The following is a 27409-nucleotide window of genomic DNA, read 5'->3' on the forward strand; positions in this document are numbered from 1 at the left end:
ATAAATGACTCTCTTATTTCTATTTAGTCAGGTGCAACTTGGGAAAATAATGTTTTAAAATGCTCTTTTTTGCTTTAAAATATATTTAAAAATTGAAGTAAAAGTTAAATTTGCTACTTTTAATGTTTATATGCTTTGCAATCCAGCAAGAAACATTGGTGGAAAAGAATTCTTGGCCCTGAAACCTGCTGTTGGATTGTTTGTTGCTTTTCTACCGAGCACAATCAAAAGACTCTTGGCGGCTTACAATGGCATCAAGTTACATCAACAATCTGCAGTAGAAAACAATAAAAATACTAAATTATAGATTCTAGCATATAAACCAATGCATTGAAAACTCCTCAGAAACACTAAATAATCAGCATTAGAAGCCTTGCTAATGAGCCAGGAGAGTTGAAAGGAGGAAGATGGAAGTCTATCATGACTACTTGCTCTTTTGGATGGTGGTGCTTAAGGACATCTATAGAGTGAATGAGCTGAAAGAAAATCAGAGTACCTTGAAGAAGTACTGGAGTGCATGTTCACATCCTGTTTTGCCTAGGCAATAAAACAGAGTAGAGGTTCCTTTCATACCAAAAGCAAGGAAAGGAGAAAGGTGGAGAGGGAACATCTCCTTTGGTTCCAAAATGGGCAACTGAAGACCCAGAGGTCTCTATGGGATTGAAGAACTGGTCTGAAAGTAGCAGCCAATAAAAACAACAAATGGATGATAGAGCAAGTCAACCCAGTATCCTCATTGCAGGCATTAATGACTAGGCTCAAATTATCCTACTTCAGACATATTATGCAAAGACCTAGCTCTCTAGAGAAGCCTTTAAAGTTGGGAAAGATAAAAGGAGAGAGAAGGGGCAATGAGTGCACTATTAGAAGACCTGAAATACCAGATTAGGGATAGATTGCCATTGAGAAAAACTACTTTTGTGGTTGTTAAGAGTTGTTGTTGAGTACATAATTACATGAAATGTTGTTGATGGTACATAATTACATGAAATCAATATCAATATAGAGGAACTTCTCTACTTCTCCCCATTCAATTGCCACAGATTTGGACCACAATTTTCTCTATATTTGCATCAAGGGTCAACTTTCACCATTTTAGATGCTCAAAGGCAAATTCGACCTTTGCTTCATATGCAGCATGTAGCTCTCAGATTTTTTTTTAAAAAAAAATACTTCTAGAAATCCACATTGATGGACTTTTCCTCCAGGCATCATAGTAATGCATGAAGTGTACCTATTTGCAAATTTTAAAGGACAGGTATGTCTCTAATCATCTCATATTTCATTGCCCTTAGAGATGTCCCGCCTCTAATCTCCCCTACATTTTTGACAAAGTTGTATCTATCTATATCTATATCTATATCTATATCTATATCTATATCTATATCTATATCTATATCTATATCTATATCTATATCTATATCTATCTATCTATCTATCTATCTATCTATCTATCTATCTATCATCTATCTATCTATCTATCTATCTATCTATCTATCTATCTATATCAAACAAAACTCTGATTGGCTCTCTGAGGTCAGATAGGTAGCTAATTTAAGTCGTAGGCAGGATAGGGCTTCAGGGTTTATACAGCTGATTTATCTGCCAGATTTGCAAATTTAGAATGAATTATGAAAAACAAACGGCACAGTCAATTATACAAAATGGGAATGTATTCACATTTGTTAAAAAACGATTATTTGTAAAAGGTTGCCGAGAGTTGCTTTTTGGACCTGGAATGTAGATTTCATAAGAACAGAATATTTACTGAAAGTCATGGCATTTCTGCTTAGCTCTGTTTTAGAACTAATCAGTATGGACTGCCATGTTACTGCTTTTTCTCCAAAGGATGTGAGATTTTCCCCTTCACTCCCTATCCATTGTAATTCTGTCAATTTGGTTTATAAGCTTGGAGTCAGGAAACTATTTTCATTTTTATTTTATTTTTTGATTTTTGAGCCAGTTTGGGAAAACATTTTTATATTGATATGATTTACAAATAACTTTGGGTGGCTTACAAGTTTTAAAGCACAGAAACCCACAACATATAACCCCAGATGCCCAAAGATAAACTACCATCCCACTCCCCCATCCCCAAAAAGCAACACACCAACAACAATTGAGTTCATCTATCCAACTGTCCCAAATGATAGGGAAGCAGTCAAGGTTCGAGACCTAACAAAGGCTTAAACGAGATTCTGGGCCATCTGAATCTCCAGGGAAATGCTTTCCAGAGGGCAGATGCTACCTCTAAGAAGGCCCAACTCAAGGGTCCAACAAGATGTCCTTGTTTAATAAAAGGGACCCAAAGCATGCCTTCTCTCTCTTAGAAATGATGCGATGAGCAGAAACTGATAGAAAGGCAGTCTTGCAAGTAGCCGGGTCCTATGCCACAGACAATAGGAGACGTAAATAAATAGTATAAAGGGTGAGAGAAAAGGATGACAAAATCTAGAATAGCATTGCTACCAGTGCTGTAAATGAAAGATCACTAGTGGCCAAAGGAACTCCCTTTTAAAGAATCATTTGCTTATGATTCAGGATCTGTGGTTAAAATGAAAACAGAAGAATAGCATTTTTCAAGGCCAAAGGTAGAAATGATAAATTTCAGTTTGCCTATGTTTTAGGTCAGATTTAAATAAACTAGCAGGTTATCTGTTAGACACTTGGTTCAGTTCTAAACTAACCTCTTGTTAAAAGGAATGACTAGCTACAACTGGTAAGTGAACACTACTTTCAATCATTCTACCAATATTGAAATTAGGAATGACTATTTTTTAAATTTTTCTTTTTTTTTAAACAAAAGTTTTATTGGTTTTTTTTTCAAATATTTTGGGGATAAGGGTACATAAATGTGGGATAAAAATTTTTGACAGCTACATCATACGGAAGGTGGTACTTCCCCAGAATCTTACATCTCTTTCATGTTTTATATATATCAAAATATCATTGTTACATTTATATTAGCACTATATAACTGCTAATATAAATTTTTCTTGACTCTTCCACTTTTCTTTCCCAGAAAGAAATCTTGCTGACTTGTATCTCTGGTCACTGGGACAGATCAGTGACATGTAACCCTATTGACTGCCAATTTCCAGACCAATCTCACGTTCTTTATGCAGAGTTTTCCTGTCCCAAAGGAACTACATTTATGAAGCGATGTTTCCTATCATGTATCAAGCCAGCGAAACTCCAAGGTAGGATGGATTTTCTCAGGATAGACTTGGATGGTGGAACAAAGTTCCAGAAAATTTCCTATTGTGTCTTTGCTAATCTGTTGCCTGCACAAGATTAGAATAATATGCTAAATATGTGACTTCTGTAATTTATCTACATTTGTATTCTTGGCTTCCCCACTCCTCCAGCCAAAAACCAAACTCAGCTGGTCAGCCAAATCAGCAAATAACTGATCAACCAGTGATAGGGGCTACTAAAACATACCCCTACCACTGGTCTCTTCAGCTGCATATCCACATTCAGGACAGATCTAAGATCCTCAACCAGCTGCCCAATCATTCTTTAGCTGTCCAGAAGATTATTTCCAGTGATCCACTTCTCACCAGCCCGTCATCTCCAAACTGTCATCACTAGCATTTCTTGTATTGCACCAAACTCTCCATTCCAACTCCTGGTCATGAACATTATTATCAGCCATCCTCCCAGCCATCTTCAACATGCTAGCACCACCCAGCCACTGAAGCTCTTAGCAATAACTATCTGACCTTGACTGCATCTTAAAAAATGAAAAGCAGTGTCTGCAGTGTCAATATAGGAATATAACATCATGCATGTGCTGAATTATATACTTTTGTCCTAACTTACAATGCAACTATCATAATATTTCTATAATCACTTTACACATATTTTGTCATTTGTTCTCCTTGCCCTTCCTCTCATGGATACTTACGATATAAAATACATTTTACAAAACTTCATATTGGGTTTTGTTACTTCCAAGATATTCTTTTGAGGTTTTATCTAGTCACTTCCACTCTGTTGCCAAGAAAGCTATATGGATGTGCCCATATACTCAAGACATTTTGTGTTGTAAGGGATTCTTTACATTGATAATATATACTGACATCATTATATATTTGGGAGTGGTCTACAATTTTCTCTCCACAATTTTCTTTCTTTCAAAATATCTTTGATAAGGCTGAAGGATGGGGTAGGAATTGTGACTGCAATGAGAGGCATATCTATTTTAGCCTGTCACAAAACAATGGCGATTTTGAAATTCTGAGAAAAAGAAATTAATAAAAGGTAACTACTTTAGGGAGTTCAGCTGCCATCCACCAGACCTTGTAATATATCCCTAATCTCCATTTCCCCTTTTCTGAATTTGACAGCTCTGAATAAGGCACTGAATTATTTGGAGCATGTGTTTGCAGTAAATACTTAAATAATTCCAGTAAAAATAAGATGAAGTGCAACAGTAAGAAATACATTCGTATTTCATTTGTGATAGAAATATAAAATTAGCTTTGGAGCCTGGGAATTATATGATTCTTTGGGTTTAAGGACCTGGGATTTTTTAGGCTTGGGGTTTCAAACTGGCAGCCCACAGGCAGATGTGTCACACGCAGGCCACGCCCACCCCAGCTCTATAAATAGAAAGAGCAACATATTCAATATCCATATAAACAGTGTGTTGTCTGGTTACAATTCTTTTGTGTGATACTCATCATAGTAATAATAATAATTTTAGTAGTAATCTTGTAATAACAGTGCTTTTCCCTCATCATAATAATAAAGATTAATTAATACTAATCAACATTAATAAATTACAAAAATGAACACTAATAGTGAAATTAATCTTTCTCTTGTAATTTTAGAAGTTCTAACTTCTATTTCTCTTATTTAACCATTGATAGAACAGATCCCATATCTCAAGATATTCCGTTTCTTCCTTTTCTTTAATTTCACGTGTTAGTTTATTCATTTCTTCACATTTTAAGATTTATTTTTCTATCCCTTGGCTGTTCAATTCCTGTTTATTTTTCAATTTCCCCTTCTCATTCAAAATATCTTTGTATAGCATTGGTGCCATTATGCTAGGCACTGAGGATGCCTTTTCTGTTCCTGATTATGAATGAAAAATGCAGTGTGGCTGTTTGCATCTTTCAGAAAATAAATGTGGCATTTGCCAGATAAAAGCTGTATTTTGTATTTCTGTATTTTTGTAGTCTTTTATCAATATAGTTTTATCTTTTTAATATTGCAAGCAAGAGTTATTCTGTGGTAAGAGGGACTGCCAATGAATTTAATAAATAAAGAAATAAATTTCATACTGCCAAAGTAATATAGAGAAAGATAGTGCAGACAACTTAGCATTTTCTATTATAACTATTTGTTGCTATTCTATAGTGTATTACTTGGAGACTGTCAATCAGTCAATCTGAGTAGAGCTCAAAGGGAACTTGGAGGTCTTCTAGTCCAACCCCCTGCTCAAGCAGGAGACCTTATACTATTTCATGACTTTATACCAGTCAGACTAAAGTGGCACAAAATTTGTGCAAATAAACAAATGGTGAAGGTAAAGATAATTTGATCAGAGTAAGATTCAGCTTAAGGTTCAAAAATAACTAGTTATGCGGTAATTTGAATGGGTTTTTTTATTTTTATTTTTTTTCTCTTGCTTGAAATCAGGAATTAATCAGTGGATCACCTGCCTGGAAGATGGACTCTGGTCACTTCCAGAAGCTTACTGCAAACTGGAGTGTGACTCTCCAGACCCAATTGCCAATGCTGAGCTGTTGGTGCCTCGATGCAAGCAAGGGAATCATGACGTAGGATCTGTCTGTCGCTATAAGTGTAAGCCTGGATACCACGTTGCAGAAACAAAAGAGAAAAAGCCCAGGAAGTGAGTAGTAAAATGTCTTATCTCCTGTTGATATTTCTTCTGTTCTCCCTTCTTCCTTAGCATCAGTGCTTTAATTCTTGGCAATGCATTTTCTAAAAGTATGATGAATGTTCAGTTTTGTTCTTTGCTGGCACGGAGTAGGGTAAAAATGACAAGAGGCGATTGAAAGAAATTGCAAAGGCAGCCACATCTAGAGTGCATTGCAGGAGTCTAAAGAAGTGGTGATGAAGGCACAGGGCGCTGTGACATGATTCTTCACCCATATAGGGCAACAAACATTCAGCTACATATTTTTTACTCTATGTATATATTTGTACTATTTACAAAGTAAATAACTGATCTATAAAATAAATGCAATTAAATAAAATTTTAGAACCATTTTACTGAAAATAACAGAAACAGATTTAACAGTTACGTTTGGTGATAAAAATTATTTTTGCTCTTTTTCTAAATGTTATACAAATGGGAGTCTAGCCTTCCCCTTGAGAGGCGGGGGTGGGGGTGGGGAGTGCAGTAGGGAGATCTTCAAAGATTTCCCTGTTACTGATCCAAGTAATTGGGAAGATTCGTAGTGGGAGGTCCTAAAGTCACTCAGGTCAACACAAAGGTTTCTATTTGGATAGTCTGTTCTTTCAATACATTCAGTACTGATCCTTGTATCTTGCACCGGCCCAACAGCCTGACTCCTACATTTTCCAACAATTGTAATTTCTGGGCACTATTCAGGGGTATGTCTGGGTAAAATAAGTTGCAGTAGTCAAGGTAGGTTGTAACTAAGTGTAGAGAGCTATTACATATATTGAATGTAATATATTAAAAGAAAGTGTTCACAAATTGTATGTGAGTGAATATATACACAAAATTATATGCATCAGAAATGAAGCACGTAAAACTACGTAAGAATGTTCATGTACAATGTGTTACAGGAATGTTCTGAAGTGAACTTAATGCTGAAAAGTCATTGAATAAAACCAACATTGAAAATTAAGCTTTCTCTGTGGAAATCACAAAGATGTGTTGCTTTCAATTGGATCAGGTTTGGAAACTATTTCTAAACAAAAGTTTAATCAGATAAGAGGAAGCTGCTGTGTGAAAAGAATAATGAAAAAGATTGATCACTTATAGAAAGAGGAGGAAATTGGTGTTACTTTCTGAAACAAACATTGACATTTGAAGAGGGTAGGTGGAGGAAGCTATGTGCTTCACATTTCAAGAAAGACAAGGCTGATACATAGTCTTTCCTCCTCCTCCTCCTCCTCTTCCTGCTACCTCCTCCATTCAGCACTTCAAATACCTATTCAGAAATCAATCACCGCACAATTCAATTTTACTGCAGATGTTGCTGTCTGGCTGAAGGAATGCAAATGCTGTCATGGATCTCCGTTACCAGTGGAAAGTCAGCTAGAGGTCATATGTTTAAAATGCCCTTTCTGTGTTTTAAATGCACAGGAATGTCTATGCCTTCATCTCTAGTTTGTCAGATTAGGGCATGCCCTTGGCACTTGCACCAGCTCCAGGCACATTCTGCTGTATACTTAATATTCTATGAGCATATTTCCGTTAGTCCTAAATTTCTTCTGATTAGATAGATTTATTTTTAATGTTCCAATTATTTTACAGCAAGATGTACACAGATTTCTGCTTCTTGATCTTGTGACTGGGTGCTTTGGAATAATCACATTGATTAAATTCAAAAACATGAAAAATAATTAGATATTAAATAGGAAATATGGTTATAGGATTGCTGTAGGTTTATTCCCATTTTTGGCTGACAATATGTTTGTGAGCCTGGCCAAATGACAAAAATATTTCCTTCTTCCTGCACTTAGCAGTTATAGGACAGATCTTTGGTCTAGATCGGGCCGGGGTGTGTGTGTGTGATCCCTTTACGACCTGTGGATTTCAACTCCCAGAATTCTTGAACCCCAAAGGGATAGTCTATAGGTCATAAAGAGGCCATAGTTGCCTAAGTGTGGTCTGTATCAGTGGTGGGTTTCTGTGCATGCGCAGAAGTGTCCGGGCAGGTGGGCGGAGCCTCTTGCCGCTGCTACTACTGGTTCACCCAATCCGGGCTGAAGTGGCAGAAACCCACCTCTGGTCTGGATAGAACCCTTAGCTGGTTGGATTAGAACAGGAGTGTCAAACTCATGGGTCGGATGCATCATGTGCTGGCCCTGCCCCCACCTGGTTTACAAAGGGGGAAAAAGTCCCGATATGTCACGTTCCACTGCCATGATGACACGGGTTTGACACCCCTGGATTAGAACACATTGATGTATTGATATTCTATGAGATCCTTTATAGTAGCAGCCTTTCTGTTTATCATTCCGTCTTAATTCTACAATATCAGGTTTCTCCAAATTGTCTTTATTATCTTTTTCTTGGCATTAGATTTCTTGTATGTTTACACATTTAAAGCTCCTAGAGATCTGTCAGCTAGTTAGTATTCATTCTTTCTCCCTCCATGCTATAAATTGATGATGATATGTGTGTATGTATGTCTGTGTGTGTAGGGTATGAATATGTGTTTGTGTATATTTGTCTTCAGCTTTGCAAAAAAAATAGATGCAGTTTTAAAACATAGTAGTTGATTAAAAATAATTTTAAGTCTTCAAAAGCTCATGGGTGTCACAGCACCAGAACCTATTGCATTATAGATGCCTGAGAGTTATAAATGGTGGCAAATGTTTGTTCAGTCACCTTCACAATACTGGTGACCATAGTATCTTGGTGTTACCTCACAAGGTTTGAATGAAGGAAGATCAATAACACATACCCAAAGATAAATTGGAAGATTCAAGAACAAAACACTGAAGTGGCATGAAGATAGAATCAGCTTCATTTCTATTGCTATCTAATGGGTAGCTTGAACTTGGGAGACAGGACAAGATAAACATTTCTTCCAAATTATCCCCTTGGGCTGTACAACTATTTCAGTTGCTCCCTAATAAAGCTAGAAACATTGTAATCTAAAGGAAAAAGTTGGTTTTAATCCAATAGCTTTTCCAGCTGTCCTAATACTAATGGTAATACTTTGAGGTAGGACAAGACATGGAATTTTGGCACCCTGAGAAAATTATTGAAACTTCAGGTTAATGTGAACCATTATTGTTTTCACATTGATTGGCAGTAATACTATAGTGGATGTCATGTATATTGAATATGCCAAAAGGATCTGGCTACTTACAGATAGTCTTTGCTTAACAATCCTAATTGGGAAGGGCAACTCCACTTGTAAGTGAAGCAGTTGCTAAATGAGAAATCACATGGCCATGTCTATGCTTCCTGGCTGGAAAGACACAAGACTATGTACTCAGTTTCATACCTTTGGCTTTTGTTTTGCCTCCTACCAACTCCCCTTCCTTTTGGATGCTCCAGTGACTGTTTATTGTCTTATACACATCAAAATCCTTCTCCAATATCTCTGCTTTGGGTGGGGAAGGGGGTGTCAGGTATAGGAGAGATTGTCTATAGAAATCATTTGCTTATTTTCTCTCCACTCCTCTTGCAGAGCAGAGAGATTGAAGAGGAAGGGATTTCAAGGAAGTACAGTAGGTGGTTGCTGATCACATTGCTTTCAATTTGTAGAAGAGAGAGCTTACTTTCTTGCAATCCCTTTCTTGCCAATCAGTCTACACTTTGAGGGAGTGAGGGGAAGAAAAAAAGGAGCTCAGGCACAGGAAAACAGGCACTGACTGTAAGAAATATTCATAGAACTGCATTTCCCTTTGATTCTGATTAATATAATACATTTCACAATATAATTCATATTAAAATACAGTTTTTCAATATGCCTTATGAAACTTTTCGGTGACAAAATCCCTAAAGAGTACTTTCCCCTTTCATGAATTGCAATGACTGTGGAAAATAAAAATTATGATATTTGACTGAGGGATGCTGTGAAGGTCCTAAATGGTCGTGGGGTGTAATATTTTTCACCATTGTCATAACTTTGAACAGCTGCTGAATGAATGGTTGGTAAGTGAGGACTATCTATATAGGCAGAGCATACAATTCTTCTATTGAGCTATTGGCTGTCTTTTCTGGCTTAAAACAAGGCTAATTTAGAAATGACAGAACAGCAGTTGTTAAAAGTATATTGTTTCTTAGGTAATAAAGTTTACATTGCTCATCATAAATAATAATATATTATTGCATAAACAGAAACATAAATGTATTGTTGCATTTGTACATATGTTCTTTCCCTTAAGACTATTAGCTAGATTTGCTAAAAATGATTGCAAGAGGGGAGAAAAGGAAGAGAGATTGAATCTGCATCACTATCTTGTTTACTCTCACCACATTTGGTTAAGTTTCTTTGAGAACTTAATTCTTTTTGTTGACTTTTAAATACTTGCCAAATCCAGTTCGCCAACTGTCATCTGAGAACTCAGAAGTATGCATGTTCATATTTTAAGAGTCAAATTTGGGTGGGTGTTTGTTCAAATCGTTGTTGATTCCTGGCGTCTGCCTGGACAAGTCTACAATTATTTTGACAAGGTTTTGGGGAAGTGATTTGCCATTGCCCCCTTCCTAAGGCTGTGAGAGAGTGACCAGCCCAAAGTCACCAAGCTGGCTTTGTGCCTAAGGTGGGACTAAACTGGTTTCTAGCCCGGCCCATTAATCACTACACAAACTGACTTTCAAGAGACAGAATAATAGCTAAAGGCAAGATAAATAGTGACAATGCTCACATGGTGAAACTAAAGGTGCTGTTTAAGGATCCCTGCCTGTCTGACAGTCTGTCTATCATCTGGCCTTTTCCCTTGAAACCTTCTCTTCACATTCGTCCTCCCTCCCTCCCTCCCTCCCTCCCTCCCTCCCTCCCTCCCTCTCTCTTTTCTTTTTTCATGAAAGCAGGGAAGATGCCTGATTGCCTTCACATCTTCAGTTCTCCCTGTAGGTATCCTTTTATCCAAACAGGACAACTGAATGAGTTAAATTTTAAAAAAAGTAAAAAGAGGTGAATGTGGGAAGGGCAAGTGTAAATAGACAGCAGAGTAGAGGCTGAGAAACTTTCAGAAAGGTCAAGGTGTGTGAATTAGGATATAACTAGGATGGTAGTCAAAATGTAGTTTGGCATTAACTGGAAATGCATGCAGACTGTTTCATGTTCTTGCACCAAAAAAATTCCAGGGAATCTGCCAAATAAGCCCATTTTCCCGTCAAATAGCTGCATTCCAAATTATAAAAATCATATTCATGTTTGTTTGTTTTTACAAAATAAACCTGCTCTTTGGCACGACTTTGCTGAAGATTTCTGACTCCTGCCAATACCATACAAAGTTACAGATCAGAGGAGAATTCGATCACTGTATTTCTTGCCTTGGATGTTATAGCAAGAGAGACTTAATTTTACTGAACTGAAGGATAAACCTAGATGCAACATGTGCAAAGGCACCTCCTTCAACATAAATGTGTACTATCAGGAAGAAAATACGTTGGCAAGCTAAAAGTGATGACTATGGAACGATCGTAAAATCAATTAGTTTTTAGCTATATCATAGCCAAAAAGGAGAAACAGCAAGGAAGTTGGGGACAGAAATTCTAGTCCTTGAAGAATGCAATCGTTTTACAATGCCAATTCAATTGCAACATTTTCCTTAAACAATCTACCAACATTTTTCTTTAAATAATATATTAAGTTCTTTGATATTTTATCCAGAAATATAAATCCAATGGGCATTCGTGAATTTTCAGGAAATGACCAAATCATATTTGGCCAGAATTTAAAATATTAAAGAATGTTAATCCATTTTTTGCAAACTTTTAAGGCAAACTTTTAATCTGGCAAACTTTGTTCATGCATCTCCAAAAGTTTGGTTTTATAAGATTAAGAACTCTATAGCCTCAGTAGTGTTCTTCCTTTTTTTAGAATTCCTGCGGAAATCCAGGTGCAAGTTCTCACCAGGTGAGTATGATTAAATGACTATATTTTCACAATATTTTAAACCCAAGACTAACAGCACACAATTGCAGTGTTCCCACCACATGGTATGGATTAACAATTATACTACCTTATGTCATAATGTTATGGCACATTGTATCAACCAGACTAAAACAGTGTCTTAACTCATATCTTCCTGAATTATTCAAACCCTTTTTAGCCCTAATCTAGCATGTAATATGAAGTTGACCATTTCGTTCTTGTTCATGAATGAATTGCCAACCACCAGTATAGCTTATAGAAGACATATCATGGATCAGAGGGTGCAAACTCTAATTCTAGCATATATTGCTGTTGTGTTTTGCCTCTCTTAATGGGAATGCTAGTACTAGTAATTAAAATTTTCCTTTAAAGTAGCCTAACTGTGAAGACCCAAGAGTTTGTTTCAGAGTAAAATAAATCCTAGAATTTAGATTAACAGACTTTAGTGCAATATTTGTAAAACAAAAGCAAACAGTAATTTAAAGTGGTTTCTGCTTTCATCTCCTTCATACTTATAGACTTAAAGTTTGAGCTAGCTGTCTATGTCTGTTTTCCATCTGCTCTGTGCTCTGATTTCTTTGATGGCATCAGCCTTTGGATTTAAACAGATGGCTGTAATAACACGGATTTTTTTCACAACTCTATCAGAACTAAACTTTTTTGATCTAATTATTTGTTATCAAGTGTTCTATTTACTGGCCAGCAATATTTAAATATGAAAATAAACCAAAAATAATTTGTCAGTTTAGCAAGTATTACATCTCTTTGGAATGAGCTTAAATTGAACTTGTACGTCTTTCTTTGGTATCACTCCAATTTTTTAAAATTAAGATCATAATGTGAAATACAAATGAAAACAAAGATAGGGAAATGGGAAAGGGAAAGGAGAAGTGTAGGGTAAAAGGGAAAAGGGGAAAAAAAGCATCGGCTTCCAACATTTTTCAGAACAATAGAATACTGTACAAAGTAAAATTAACCTTTTCTAGTAAATACTAGTCATTTCTACAACAACAAACTAATCAGCAAGTCCTAAAGTCAAGATATTTTTTCAGCCTCAAGCATGAAGTCTAGAAGCTTTTTTCAGATAGAAACAAAGCTAGATATATTCTTTTCTCTGATTAAAACAGTTAATTTTGCCATCTTTTCTAACTCCATCACTTTGTCCATTGATTCTTCCATCAAGGGGATTGATGAATCTTTCCATCTTTGCACATTAGGAATTCTCACTGCAGTCAACCTATACAAGGACAAAGATCCATTTTTTTCAAGTTCCTTGTTTAAAAGGAAGTCTAATGTTTAACTGTAAGACCTAAAAGGAAAACATCTTTTCAATTTTACATCCATTTTTAAAAAATAATTCTCAATTAAAATATAAATCTACCCCAATATTTCTTTGCTTTATTGCAAGTCCATTCAAGATGATAAATAGTTACTTCTTTGCAGTTACATTTGCAACATACATTTGAGAAACCTTCATACATCTTTGACAATTTATCAGGTATTAGAAATCAACAATGCATAATTTTGTAAAAATGCTCTTTTAAATTATAGTTCAGTGTAAATTTTAGATGAATTTGTCCACATGTTTTCCCATTGCTCAAGCATCATATTATAGCCAAAGTTTTTTGCCTATTGAATCATACAATGCTTTGCATATTTATAAATCTTGGCAATAATATGTTCTTTAGCACACAATAAAATTTCAAATTCACAGTTTACAGATTCCAACCCATACCTTTTTTGTTTAGATTTCTTTCAGTTGTAAATACATAAGCCATTGACAGATACCTCCTTCTGATTCCAATTCTTCTTTTGGCTTGAGATTAGGTTGAGATTGTGGCATGTAGAAACATTTTTTAAAAATATCTATATAATTTAACGCTTCATTGGAACATTAGCAAAAGCATTTGTTATTCTGTTTGCCAAAACATATATTCAAAATATATTTCCAGTCTACATGTTTTATTGTACATTTATATATAATATCTATTTACAAATGACAGGTTTTACACATTGTCTATTTTTGCCTAACTCTATCATTAAGGGAGTGAATCTTGCCATAGATCACATTTTCCCAGCATGAAAACTGCCTGACTCCCACATGTGACAGTATTAGCCTGATAATTTTGCTCTTCTCGTGAAGAATTAGATGTTAGTATGTGGGTTTTTTTCCCCATTAATGTTTTAACCACACACTGAGAACCGGCGACATAATTAGATACTATCAGAGTGATCAATTGTATTATAATCCAATTTCCTATTGACTGCATTTCTTTCTTTTTCCTGCTTTGTTGCTTGGAATAATTGAATCTCCTGCTCTGACAGATCGTGTTAGTTTAGGAGCTAATTTATTGCCCTCTTTCTTGGCACTCAATTCTGGCCACTGTTACATCCATTTGGGAAATAGCCAGCCATTTGCTCTATGGGTTATTATTTTTTCAAGATTGACCTTGAGGCCTGCATATCAAACATAGCCTCATACATCATCTTGTGGCTTCCATTATTACTCTTTCAATGTTGGATGGATTTTTAAAACTATTTGATTTTTGTTTTGGCTCCATTGCTAATCCTAAATAATGTCTGTTTTAGGATCAGAAGAAATGCTAATGGCTCTGTTACAAAATAATATTTAGAGTAAATTTTAAAAATCTTGTCTCCACTTCCTTTCTTAGTCTTATTGCTTGATCTTTTCTTGGTGCCTCTCAGTAAACTGGATGCTTAGTTGGCTATGTGAGAAGATGCTTAATTCCTCTGTACACACGTGAATACACACAATGTTTCAGGGTTAGGTAAGGACACACAGATTTTTCAGGCACCTAGTGATTTTCTTTAGAGGATTTTGTTAAGGATTAGTGTGTCAGAGTGAGCTGCATAGAATAATTCCTGCATCAAACTTTACTTTAGGTACAAAATCACCAGACATTGTAAACTAACTTCTTTGTGTTGTTCGATAAATAAACTTACTTACTGGAGGCTGTTGGCTGCTAGGTAGTGATATACTCTGCCCAATAAGGGGCCAAAAGAAATTGGCAGTTTAAAAGAAGACAGTGGGAAATAAGTGATTATTTTGTAGAGCTGATAAATAACAGTTTGACGAACAGCATTTTGTTGTTTATGGATACTAAGTCAGCTTTAAAGGCAATCACTAGGAGGGCTGAGTGCTAACCCTTCCCTATTCAATCTGTTACTGAGTAAATCAATCAATCAATATTGTATATACATCATTGTATGGACAACTAATTCCTCCAGTGATTGTTCTTGGAACTTCCCAGGTCAGTGGAAAATACATAGTGTTGTTTCTTTCCACCTTGGATTTAGCACTACAGCATGCTGTTCTATTTTCTAGAGCTACTACTGCATTGAGATTACTAAACCAGTGTTCCTGAAATTACTAATAATATAGTACTTCACTGGTGCTACTGTCAGGCTTGTCCTAGCTTGGACATTTAGGAAAGAAAGACTCTCGACTACATTTGTAGTACAAGATATACTACTTCTAAAGTCAAGAGGTCACAACATAAGCAAAGCTGGAGCTGAATCTTTCTGCATAAAGCCTGCTCTTTTCCCTTTCTCCCTTCCCCTCTTGACCACTGCACAATGTCCAATAGTTTTCAGATTTCTTGTTTTGGCAACAGTGTTGAGATTTGGTGCCTCTTTGGTTGGCTTTCGCATTCCATTCTCACGCTCATGTCCTTGGATCCTCTGGTCTGTTCCGGATTGGTATCTCTAGTTCTTGTTATCGTGTCAAATCCCCCCCCTCTTTACACTCCCATTCTCCCCCTCTCCATGTTTTATGCAGGATGCTAGCAAAGTGAAGTAGGCTGAAGCACTTATGATGGCAGATCTGACAGCTACAGGAATTGCTACTTCCTTGGTTTTCTTTGTGATCCCTTCCAGTTTTCTTGCCTGATCAAAATAAACAGAGCGTGACTTACTTGTAAATATGTTTACACAGGGTTGGATGTATCTTGTCATCAATATGCTATGGTAGCCAAAGGGAATTGGGTGAACTGTGGATCTGATGCATGATAGAAGTAAAGGCTAAGCTTAGAGTTGAAAGGAAGAACACAGATAATTTGCTTCCAGGACTTTCTGTTTGCTTTGCCTTGAGAGGAAACATTGAAGCCTGGCTTGGAAACAGAGATACTTGAGGAGTTTGATCTTTGTGAGTTCCAATAGAAACTGCCCCTTACAGGCTAATGAGCCCGTTGGAATGTCGCTTTCTTTCTGATTCTGCTTTTCCCCTAGCGTTGCTGCTCAGTGCTTGGCTCAGAAATCCATATCAATTTATTTTTAAAAAGCTCTTGGCAGTTGAATTTGGGAATGGAATTGACCTCTGTCCTCTGGAATCAAGTGGAGTAAATTCATTCTAAAAAAAAAAAGAATAACCTCAAGCAAAAATATCCTAGATTGGAAATGAATTCATGCATTTCTACTGATGGCGTGTTAGTTGCTATTCTCATAACGAGTGAAATATGTATTTTAAGGTCGGACGTATATCAGTGTCCATTTATCTTCTTTGATGTTTCATTGTTATGGAAACAGCACTAGGAAAGAACTACAGGGTCAACTAGTGGTGACATCTGCATCTCCAGAAAAAGTGTTACAAATAAATTTCTTTCTAGTTTTCATACTTCTTAATGGAACTTTCAAAACTTCTCCAGTCCTACCTGCTGAATTTCTGTATCTTCTGTTCTACTCCCATTGTGAAATGTTTACTATCTAAGATGTAAGGGCACAGAAATCATTTCCCCCATAGTGCTGTGTGTTTGCTACATACAGACGAAACAAAATAAACCAGTGCACAGGTGCAAAGAATTTGTTTTTTAAATAACTCCATGTCTCCCTCTTGCATGCTTTTACTGGAGATACAACTAGTCAAGCATTTTATTTCCCAAAGTGGTCAATAATATATTTTGGAATTTTCACAGTGCAACATAAAATTATTTCTTCTCAGCTAATATTTGGTGCTGTGAATATACTAAAGAATTTTAAAATCTGAACTGCCAGAGTAAAATGAATGCAGCATCCTATACCCTTCACAAGTTTATCAAAGCAATTGCTTTCTTGTGTATTTTATGTCTTGGCACATTCAGTAACATATAATCTAGGGAATAGAGTGGGTAATAATTGTTAATAGATTTATTCTTTATTAATTTGTGAAAACTTCTAAGCCAGACGACTACATCAAGTAATAACAATTTCAATAAATTAATTGAGTGGATAATTAATTCCCTTGTTTTCTGTCTTTCTGTCTTGAAGGTCCTACCAATCAGATTTCATTAGTAATTTATGTATTGGCTTTATGAAACAGGAGGATCAAAATCTCCCTATCCACATAAGTGTCTCCTCTATCTCCTCAAAACCTGGTTTTGAAAGTCTACTAGAAAAAAACTGCTGAAAAACAATAAAAATAGATAAACTTCACGTTTTCCATGTTTCATTAAAAACATTCACAATTATATTTTATAAACTGCAGTAACATCTTAGAGCAGAAGAAATAGTTGAATATAATGGTAAATATGTGCTGAATATGTGGTGTTTATTATTCATAATACAACTAGTCATTTATTATCATCTGTTATCTGATCTACTGCTTAGTTCTTTTATTAGGAGAAGTAGTTAAACTAACTGATATCCAATAAACTAACTAGAATCCAAAAACAGATGTTGTTTTTTTTGTTTTGAGTTGTAAGGAATGAGACAAACCAGGAATTTTTGGTTTCTGGTTAGTTTCTAGTTAGTTTATTTCTCTTGAGTAATAGTGAAAAGGATGCTACTTCTCAGGAATGATGTTGGGATGCTCAACAGTTCTGGTTTTATATCCATAACAGACCCCGCATGGGTCCTATACCAAGATCTAAATCTGTAAACCGAATGAAGGGATAACTGAAATTCAAGTCAGCAGCTATCAATGGAGCAGGCAAATTGTGCGAGGAATGGTTTTATTTAGTTATTTGTTTCTATTTTCTATTTTAATTTCCTATTCTTATTTATACCAAAATGAAGCAATGATAAATCTATAGTTTCAAGGTTTTATTAAAAAATTATTTTTTTAAAAAAAAATACAACAAATTATGTAGCACACTTGCAGCTAGACGATTGCAAAAATGTTAATCTTAAAATATGAGATTAACAACTAGAGCAAAAGACATTTGCTGCTTGCTTTCATCAGATTCAAGAATCACAAATTTCCTGCTTTCTATCCAGAGAAGGGTCTAGAACAGGGGTATCCAAACTTGAGAACTTTAAGACTTGTGGACTTCAATTCCCAGAATTCCCTGGCTGGGGAATTCTGGGAGTTGAAGTCCACAAGTCTTAAAGTTCTCAAGTTTGGACACCCCTGGTCTAGAACCTGCCAGGGGACAATTCAAAGCTGGAGAGCTCAGTGCAGAGCTGTCCTGGGAGTTGATAAATTGTGGAGCCTGGATTAGGAAGGGGTCAATTATTTTAATAGTGTAAATTATTAAAAGGCACTAAAAGCAAAAGTAGGTTTCTCTTGCAATGCCTACTTTTTACATTTTATGGTTAATAACTATCATGTTTATTAATACTAGAGTTAGCTTTATAACAATAGAAACTGTTGCTTATTGCTCTTCAAAAACCATAGTTCAAGAAATTATCTGAAGATGGTTATATAGTCACTGAGCAGATGGCTTTAATTACATCCACCAAAGAGCTGCTGCTTATCATCATCTTTGTGGGCTTCATAGCCAGACCTTCACCAGGTCAGAGTGCTTCTGGGCTGTCCTCCTTAGTAATACATTATATAAGACTTTGACAAGACTAAGAGAGTGAACGGACAGCTTTCCCACCCCTTTTCTTAGTATAAAGTAAAGCAATATTGTTTCAGCAGCATAAGTTGTTGTTCCTGTGTTTTTTATTTTTATTTTCTGGCAACAGAACCTCTTTTCTTTACCAGAGAGATATTAACATGCTGGACAGAATTCAGAGAAAAGCCACAAAAATGACAAAGAGCTGGAGAGAATAACTTCACAGAGGCCTCTGTGCCAAGCCAAAACTGTATAGTTTCAGGATGATGAAGAGAAAGGGGCACAGGAACTGGCTGTATGTTTCCAAATGGATTTGAATATGAATCAGAGAAGGGGGCCTTGTTAGGGAAGTTGCAAAGTGGAATTGTTTCCTTGTGGGAGAGGCTATGAGAGCATGGAGAAGCCTGAGGCTGAAGCAGGGCAAGCAAACATTCTTTTGCATTATAGGGAACATTGGGGCACAACATAGCTGGCTGTGCTCCTGGCTAAATAATCATGCATCTGTACAATTCAAAGGCTGATATTCTTCCCCCTAAAATAATGCTTTGATCCTAGTCAAAAAGTTGATGTTCAGGTGTGCGTAGTTTTGCTTTCTAAATTATACGTATCACTTCAAAATAATTTATTTTGATTTGGTAGGCATAACTATCACATCTGATTATGCCAACATGTTCTGCAAATATTGAAGTCTTTAAGGTGTGGTACTTCTGTGTCGGAGTCACTGTATATTCTTGGCTTAAAATAAAATCAATTCAAATTTCCCAAAAGTATCTGAGTGCAAGTTCAGAGAAATCATGCAGATCAGATGTTGTTTGTAAGTAAAATTCTTTAGCACAATACTGCTGTTTAAAATAACTATGCATCAAAATGTGCTGTTAGAAAATAAAATTCAAGTTAACAAGACATGGTTGGTTTGCTAATTTCCAAAGTGCCAATGAAAGATTAGCATTTTTCTGATACATTTTTTGGTGCCTCTGAGTGACATACCATGACTTTTCAGTCCTAAAAATAACTGGACTGAATTAAAACTTATTTAATTTTAATGTTTTTGTGTACTTTATGTCCTTTTTCAGTTACATTAAACATTGCATTATGGCATCAAATTTTACATCAGCTCGGGAGACTTGCATAATGTTTATGCTTCAGGTCCTCTTCTTTTATGCCAGCCTGAAATCTCTTTGTAGAGCTAAAACCATTTTTTCTCACGTCCTATTATAATTGAGATCTTAATTTTGTGTATTGCTTTTGTTACGGAGAGCACAAAAGTCTTGTATGACCTTCCAATAAGGTTTTTTGGGGGGGCGGGGGACGACATGTTTTCCTACTATTCAGAGAAAGTAGACAGTTTGTTTTTCACCCAAGTTTCTGGTTTTGAAGGGATTTTCATTTTTTTTTTTGTTTAGCACATAAACAGATCATGGAGCCCTGAACTCAGTGTGATTTTAGGACAATAGCCTTACTGGCTGACACAGAGTCTGACTGAGTCTTGGAATGCTCAGTTTGGGTACTCAAGTCTTCCAGTGCTCCCTGCCTGGTAAATCTTTGCCAGCACAAATTTGTGCTTCCATTATGTTGCTATTTAGATGCCTTCACATACTAAATATCCTTGTTTCCCCTCTCTGTGGTATGTTTTCAGACGAATCACAAGGAAGTAGACAATTGCGGTATCTTGCTCATATTCCATTAATTTTTTTTTATTTCTTTTCTCACTTTGCTTTTCTAATTTCCCATGTTTCTTTCTTCATCTTTTTGCAGAATGCTGAAGGACCAGCATGCAACCATCTCTCGTATATCCACTTCCTCCTTTCTTTTATTTTCTTGGCAAAGACTTAAGTCACCTTGCAAATAAACTTTTATTTATTTTATTAATAAAGTTCATTTTTCAAGAGAAATTCTTAACCTTATTCCTGCCACTCCCATGTACTTTATGGTAGCATGCTATTATGTATAACAAAATGTCTAAAATGTGTGCTGTGCACCTATGGATATGTTTGATAAACATGCTGATTTCTATTTTCCATCAAAATATAGCCAGGGCTGTAATGCAAAGACATGTTCCAAATCCTCCAGTTGCTGTTTATTTAGAGAGCTTATTCTTACAAATGTGGAAAAGTAACCTTAGTTATCAGAAGAGACCTGTGCTTTGCAAATGAAGTGTGGAATAAAAATGTGCTAAATAAATAGGCTGTTCAGATGGCTATGGTGTGGCAGTACAGCAGTGTCTTCCAGAAGTAAACAGCCATGTTCAGAACACATCCTTGGAGTCCGTGTAATTTCTTAACAGAGCTGAAAAAAGCAGAGAAACCACAGGAAAGAATTTATTAAGGAGGGGCCCAAGATGCAGATTCTAAAATATTTTTGTCTACCTGCTTGAAGTAACCTATCTAGGTAGAAAAGGGGAGGAGAAGGTGGACTCAACAGGGTAATTTATAGTATTTGATCAACAGAAGACTGGAATATGAATCCCAAAAGTCATCACAAAATACTGTGATTGTTGCAATGACATAACCACTTCCTCTTTTGTTCTAAATCCCCAGAACATTTTTGAATATCCACTGCCTTGAAACTGGCTTCTGGGAGGAAGGGAGCTGCATTCCTGTGGTTTGTAAACCGCCCCCACCAGTCTTTGAAGGGATGTACAACTGCACCAATGGCTTTGAGCTTGACAGTCGGTGTGTTCTTAGCTGTGGTCCACAGAGTAAGACGGTAAAGACAACTTTATGGTCAGTTCGCAAATAGGCCAGGTTTCCATTGGGTTGTGAGGCTGAATCTTGACCCATATGGCAGCCCCAGCGTCAGTTTTACCGAATGTTGATTGCCAAATTTGGTTTTATTGTGTAATAAAAAGAGAATGAACAACTGGGCCTGTTCAGCAGAATTTATTTTCCTGCTTTTTCCATGAATCCCTTATTAAAAAATCATTACTCATTAAATAATCTAAAATGCCAGTAGTCCTTGCTTACTGACTTCCATTCAAATTTATGACATTGACCTGGGCGTGGCACGTTTTTTTTCTTTGTCCCCCCCCTCCCCTTGTAGTTCAGAGAGATTAGAAGGAAGGAAGTAATCACAAGAGAGTAAACAGGCACATAATGGAGAATACACATCGAAAGGTGATCCTTGGGGCTGAGATCTGCAAATGTGCTATTCAGACAGCCTACTTTATTCCCCATATGGTGGCTCAGTAGTTAGAGTGCAGTACTGCAGGCTACTCTGCTGCCTGCCGGCTGCCTGCAATTTAGCAGTTAAAATCTCATCAGGCTCAAGGTTGACTCAGCCTTCCATCCTTCCAAGATCTGTAAAATGAGGACCCAGATTGTTGGGGGCAATATGCTGACTTTGTAAACCGCTTAGAGAGGGCTGCAAAGCACTATGAAGCAGTATATAAGTCTAAGTGCTATTGCTGCTTGTTCTGTAACCCTTCCAATTGCACTACTCTACTGGGTATATGTGTGTGTGTTCAAAAATCCCAAACAGTTCAGATACAGGAAAGATTGCGTACAAAGATCACTTGAGGTTTTCTTCTCCCTGCCTTCCCAAAGTGGAAAGATTGCAGAGGAAGGGATTGCAAGAAAGTATGCAGTCATACAGTGGGAACTACACTGAACTATCTGTCTAGTGTGTTTATGGCTGCCAGTGCCAGTGCATTACTTTTGATGTATATACCCCATGGTGTGCCTGCTTAATCTCTTGTAATCTTTTCTTCTATAATGAATACAAATACATAAATTCCCTTCTTGCTAATTATCCCATTGCAAAGGGTGGGGAGTGGGGAAAACAAAAGTCGCAGTCACATGATTTTACCACTTAGCAACCATTTCACTTAGCGATGGAGTCAATTCCAATTTGTGGTCACTAAACAAAGACTTCCTACATTTATTTATTATTTTGATTTTGAATTCATAGTAAATGTTAAAACTCCACGGATTACATCAGTATGTGTGTTGGTAGACTGAAGACTTGTTCAAAAATCTTACATTCGATATTTGAAGAACTTCCAGTAAACACCATGGCACACTGATATCCCTAAAGGGAGGGACAACATTATGGCTGAAATCAGCATCTGAACACTGGCCCCGACTGCCAAACTCTCTCGTGAAAAAGGAGAGATCACATGATGTACTCTGGATACTGTTTTTTGTGAGCAGAAGAAAGGCACCAACATTTTGCAATTGGCTTGCGATCAGTGGGAATCACAGGATCCCATTGAAGTTATAACCATTCGTATAAATATAAGTATGGGTGACATTGACTATAGTGAATGTGAATAACAAAGAGGGACTTTAAATTCTGTACAGCTCATGAATTAATCTGTTTCTTTTATATTTCAGCTTTCCATTCTTTGCACTAAAAATGGCTTGTGGACAGAGGAATTTAAATTATGTGAAGAACTGCAGGGAGAGTGTGAACTACCGCAGGAGTTTAATTCAGTGGAATACAAGTGTGAACAAGGTTATGGAATTGGTAAGGAAAACAATTTCTAATCATCCCATTTGTCTAAGCTCTCATATTAAGTTGTTTGCAGATCTGTGGAACAGGCTATATTTAAAGCATCATTTTTTTTATTTTTTAAAAAATTAAGGTTATATACTGTTTATATTTTATGCCACTGTGATATAGGTGGTATATACATTAAATAAATATTTGCAGCATATCTCTGTTTTCTTTTCTACTTGAGCTTTCTATTGCTGTTTTAAAATCAAATATTCTGCTTAGACATTTATAGTTGCAAAACATATGAGTGTTTAATATGAGTGAGGCTTTAACACAAACAGAGCAGAGCAATCCTAATAGAAACAAGAAAAGTTTTTATGATTTTTCTTTTTCCAGTGTAACATTCAGGTAGGTCCCAAAGACAAACAACAAAACATATTTCTCTGTTTGATTCATATTAAATATTTACCCTGGAAGCCAGAAAGAATGGAAGGTGTTGTTGATAGAAAAACAATTGGCGTAATTCTCAAAAGGAAAAATGAAATAATATGCAAAGGGGTACACGGCCTAATCCTTACTCATGTCTCCCAACTGTAAACTCTATTTTTAAATCAAATAGTATTAAACCTCTGAATTTTCCTTCACTGAGATTTAGCTGATGAAAAAACATCTTCCTATCCCTGAAGAGGCTTTTCCAGGAGATTAGTACATGCAAAAGCATCTTAGATATAAAAGAAGAATTCATTATTCATAAAGGATGGAAAGATTAATAGAACTGAGAAGCTTGCTGTGATTTGTAAAGTTATCAGAAAGTGACTTTGGGAAAGAAGACAAAACACTGTATCAACCGTAAAAAATGATGAATTTAGTTTACAAAAAGAAGAAAGAAAAATAAAAATTAAGGAGAAAAAGTAGAAAGAAATTCTGTTTTTAATCATTAAGTTTGATCCAATAGAATATTGATCAGTTTTGCCATTATGTCAGTAAAGATTAGTTAATGGAATCAGAAAAAAAGAGTAGCCAAGATAATAAAATCAATAGCCAACCCTTTTTAAACATTATCTGGGGCACGCTGTAAGCACATAAAGAAACTTCTGTTGAATTAATATTATCTTAAGATCATAATAAACTTAGCATTGATTAACTGACTTCTGAGTAATGCCATCTAATGATTATGTGTTGAAATTTTTATAGCCATGCTTCTAGACTTTTCAAACAGATGAAATTGAAGTTGACAAAGAATGAATAGCTGCAATAAATAGCTTTGAAACCTATACTCTGTGATATTTAATTGTCTTTAAGAAAATTTTATTCTTTGCATATACTATATATATTATATAAACAATATATATATATAGCATATATATATATTGATCAATCGATCGATCCATCCATCCATCGATCCATTCATCGATCCATCTATATATCCAATACTCTTCGTTGCCTGTTAAAAATACTGTAGAATTTGAATAATCTAAAATGCTTCTCCCTATTGATAATAAATCAGGAGCTGTACATGAAGCTAATGTATCTGGATCAAACCGTGAAATAAAAAAAAAACACTTTGTTTTCTTGCAAAACTTTCATTACCCAAACTAGGTAACATCAAGAGTGCTACAATAACCACAGATAGAACAATAACAGATAGAAATCTCTTATTTCCTATCTGTTCTCATCTGAATAAGATCAACTTTTTGTTTCTGTGCCATGATCTTCCATGTCTGCTTCATAGTCTTTCATGCTGAAGTTACAGTTAAGAGTTTTGCCTAAAAAGGAAACCAGGCCCTTGTACCCAGAGTCTTGATCTTGACCATTTACAACCCAAAGAAATGAAGGTTCTCTTGATTAATCTTTTATTTTGCCAAATAATTTTATTGAGTGTTGAAAAGAGTAAAAGTCAATAAAAACTACCAAAACCACAAGCAGAAAACTGCAAAAAGAGCGAGAAGGGTGGGGGGAAACAATGGGATAAAAAAGGGGAAAGAGAAAAGAATTAACTTCACAGCTAGTAAAAACAATTTTAATAGCTTATCACTGTCTCTACAAAAAAAAAAAAGAATAAAGCAAACTCTCTTCTCCTCATAGCTCATCTCTTAACTGAGGTAAAATCAAAATGCTACCAAATGTCCACCAAAATTTTGTCAGCAAAAGTCCAGTAAAGGCAACCATGTAACTGTTTTTTCTTTTAATCTCAGTCCAACATGCCAATTTTATAAATCTTCCCTGATTTTTTAAATCTTCAAAAACAAAAATATCAGAGGTAATTTGCGGCTTATCAGTATTTCAAAACAAAATACTTCCATTTTATGCTGCCTGTTCACTGGGGCTTCCAAAGGCTTGCAAAGTCTTTTGGGGCTTCTGGAGCCAAAATTATTTGGGGTTTCCAAAGAACAGAGCATGTTCACACACACAGGATTATATAAGATGGGTGGTGATGGTGAGGAGATACTATTGAGCATGTGCAACTTTTGCAATGCAGCACATCTTGCATATATTTTTTTGCTTAGACATTTACTTTTTCCAGATTGTCAAATGTAAAAATTGTAGGAGGCAAAACAAAAAACAAAACCAATGGAGCAATGTGGCAGGGGACAACTTTAGTTACAGTTATAACTATTGTGGGAAGATGTGTGGAGGGACAAATATGCATAAGTCCCAACCAAGCAATCTAGACCTTTTCTCTCTTCCTCTTGCTTTTTCTAAATAAAAGATTCTCACAATTGTTGATGAATGAAGTTTTGTAAGTACCAGAGCAGTAATATGTACTTATGTACTCAATTTATGTACTCAAATTGGAGATCATACAAATCCTTTTAGAAGTCCATGGCATTTACACATTTCTCAATGGAAATTATAATCTGCTACTTCTTTCTTTCTTTTTTTGTAACAGGGGCTTCATGCACGCCTTCCTGTTTGTTTCTACCTAGAGATCCTGTGACATTGCCTGAAAATGTCACTGCTGATACCATGGACCACAGACTGAAACCTACTAAAGTCCAGGTAAAAAGAAGGGGAAGTGCTGCAACTTTGAAAGTGGAATATATTAGCTTTTAGTCTGTTTACCTAGAACTCTGGAAAATGCTGGTTACAGTTTCTTCAGTAATCTTATGTACATTTCCATCTTAAAGTCTAGTTGATCATGATGAATGAGTATGACTAGGAGCAAAAAACCACACAGAAATGGAAGTTGATTTTGAAAGGAACTTAAAGAGTTATGATGTGCAAACTCATCTTCCTCCTTCCTCTGGCTGCAGCTTGGATTTCTAATTGAAGGGGCAAGCTTTTTCTCCATGCTTACTTAGAAGTTTAATACATTTCTTCTCATTTCTCTTCTTTTGGGGGGTTCTAACATTTGAATATTTTAAAAAAGGAGAATTCATTGTCACAATCAACGTGAACTGGAAAATTAAAGCTACATTTTTATCTAGGGATTAAATTACTTTTTTTCCCTTTTTAAGAAGTCCAATTTAGGCCTTGTGTTTGAAAATGACAATGTAGCTGCAGATGGTAGATTTGGCCATAAAGTATAGGTGACAACCTTAACATCTTTGTCACATGGTGGTCATATAGGCACCAAACAAATTTAATAAATAAATAAAATAAATTTCATGTTGTTCTGCTTTTGACTTGCAAGAGTAATGACATCCCAACAAACTAAAACCTATGCCATATAGATCAGTGACAGACTTTTGTAACAGAATCGGAATGTGACAGTGTAGTCATGGGGAAGTCAAAATGTTATAGCCCCTCCTGTGAGGGAGATCGGCAGTTTCTAAATATGATAAATAAGTGTAATAAATAGAATGCTAACTCTTCTGGCAATATAGTGTTTTGAAGCCATTGCTTTTTATAACCCATAATGGTTACTATGGAACAAGTATCCAACAAGACTAGCAATGGGAAAAGGCAACAATGAAGTATTAATGGCTGGAAACAATTGGGATATAGTTTTAAGAACTTAATCATGATTTTTAAATAACGAATGTAGACATATCAAACACTTTTCATGCTGGGTTGATCTTTGGGAAGGTACTCTGGTTGAGTCTTTGCCTGGCATTCTTTTCAGCTCTTTCTGGGAAGAAGAAATGCATAAGTACAGAAAAAAATGGTCTTGAAACATCTGCGTATTATCTGTCTGCATTCTAAGTTATCATGTTAGACCCAGGTTTTGTTATTCTGAATTTCTCAATCTGATGTTTAGCTTTTTTTCTAATTGCATTCTTATCCCTCTCAGTGGAATTGGCTAAAATACCTCAGATGTTATCATTCTGTTGCTTCATCTAACTTGAGTTTGCCTGAAAATGAAATAGAAGAATATGGGCTGGCATTTAAAAACATTTAAAAATTTTTTTAAAAAAAGTTGTTATGGAGCTGAATTACCACCCAAGATTATCTTTCTCCTCATGG

The 27409-nt window shown here is 35.9% G+C and overlaps 1 protein-coding gene across 1 annotated transcript in view; it reads left to right on the forward strand.

The window, feature by feature from the left end:
• The window catches only part of PAPPA2 (pappalysin 2), a gene marked incomplete at its 5' end in the record, with an annotated part of 152127 nt that overhangs the window by 106682 nt on the left and 18036 nt on the right, over positions 1 to 27409 (forward strand). Inside the window, 5 exons of the mRNA XM_081948792.1 lie at positions 3023 to 3200; positions 5653 to 5866; positions 21106 to 21274; positions 22900 to 23032; positions 25893 to 26002. Of these exons, the coding sequence (XP_081804918.1) occupies positions 3023 to 3200; positions 5653 to 5866; positions 21106 to 21274; positions 22900 to 23032; positions 25893 to 26002 (804 nt within the window). The remainder of the gene's footprint in view (positions 1 to 3022; positions 3201 to 5652; positions 5867 to 21105; positions 21275 to 22899; positions 23033 to 25892; positions 26003 to 27409) is intronic.

Source organism: Natrix helvetica, assembly GCF_964273705.1.
Source record: "Natrix helvetica genome assembly, chromosome: 3".
Lineage (NCBI taxonomy): Eukaryota > Metazoa > Chordata > Lepidosauria > Squamata > Natricidae > Natrix > Natrix helvetica.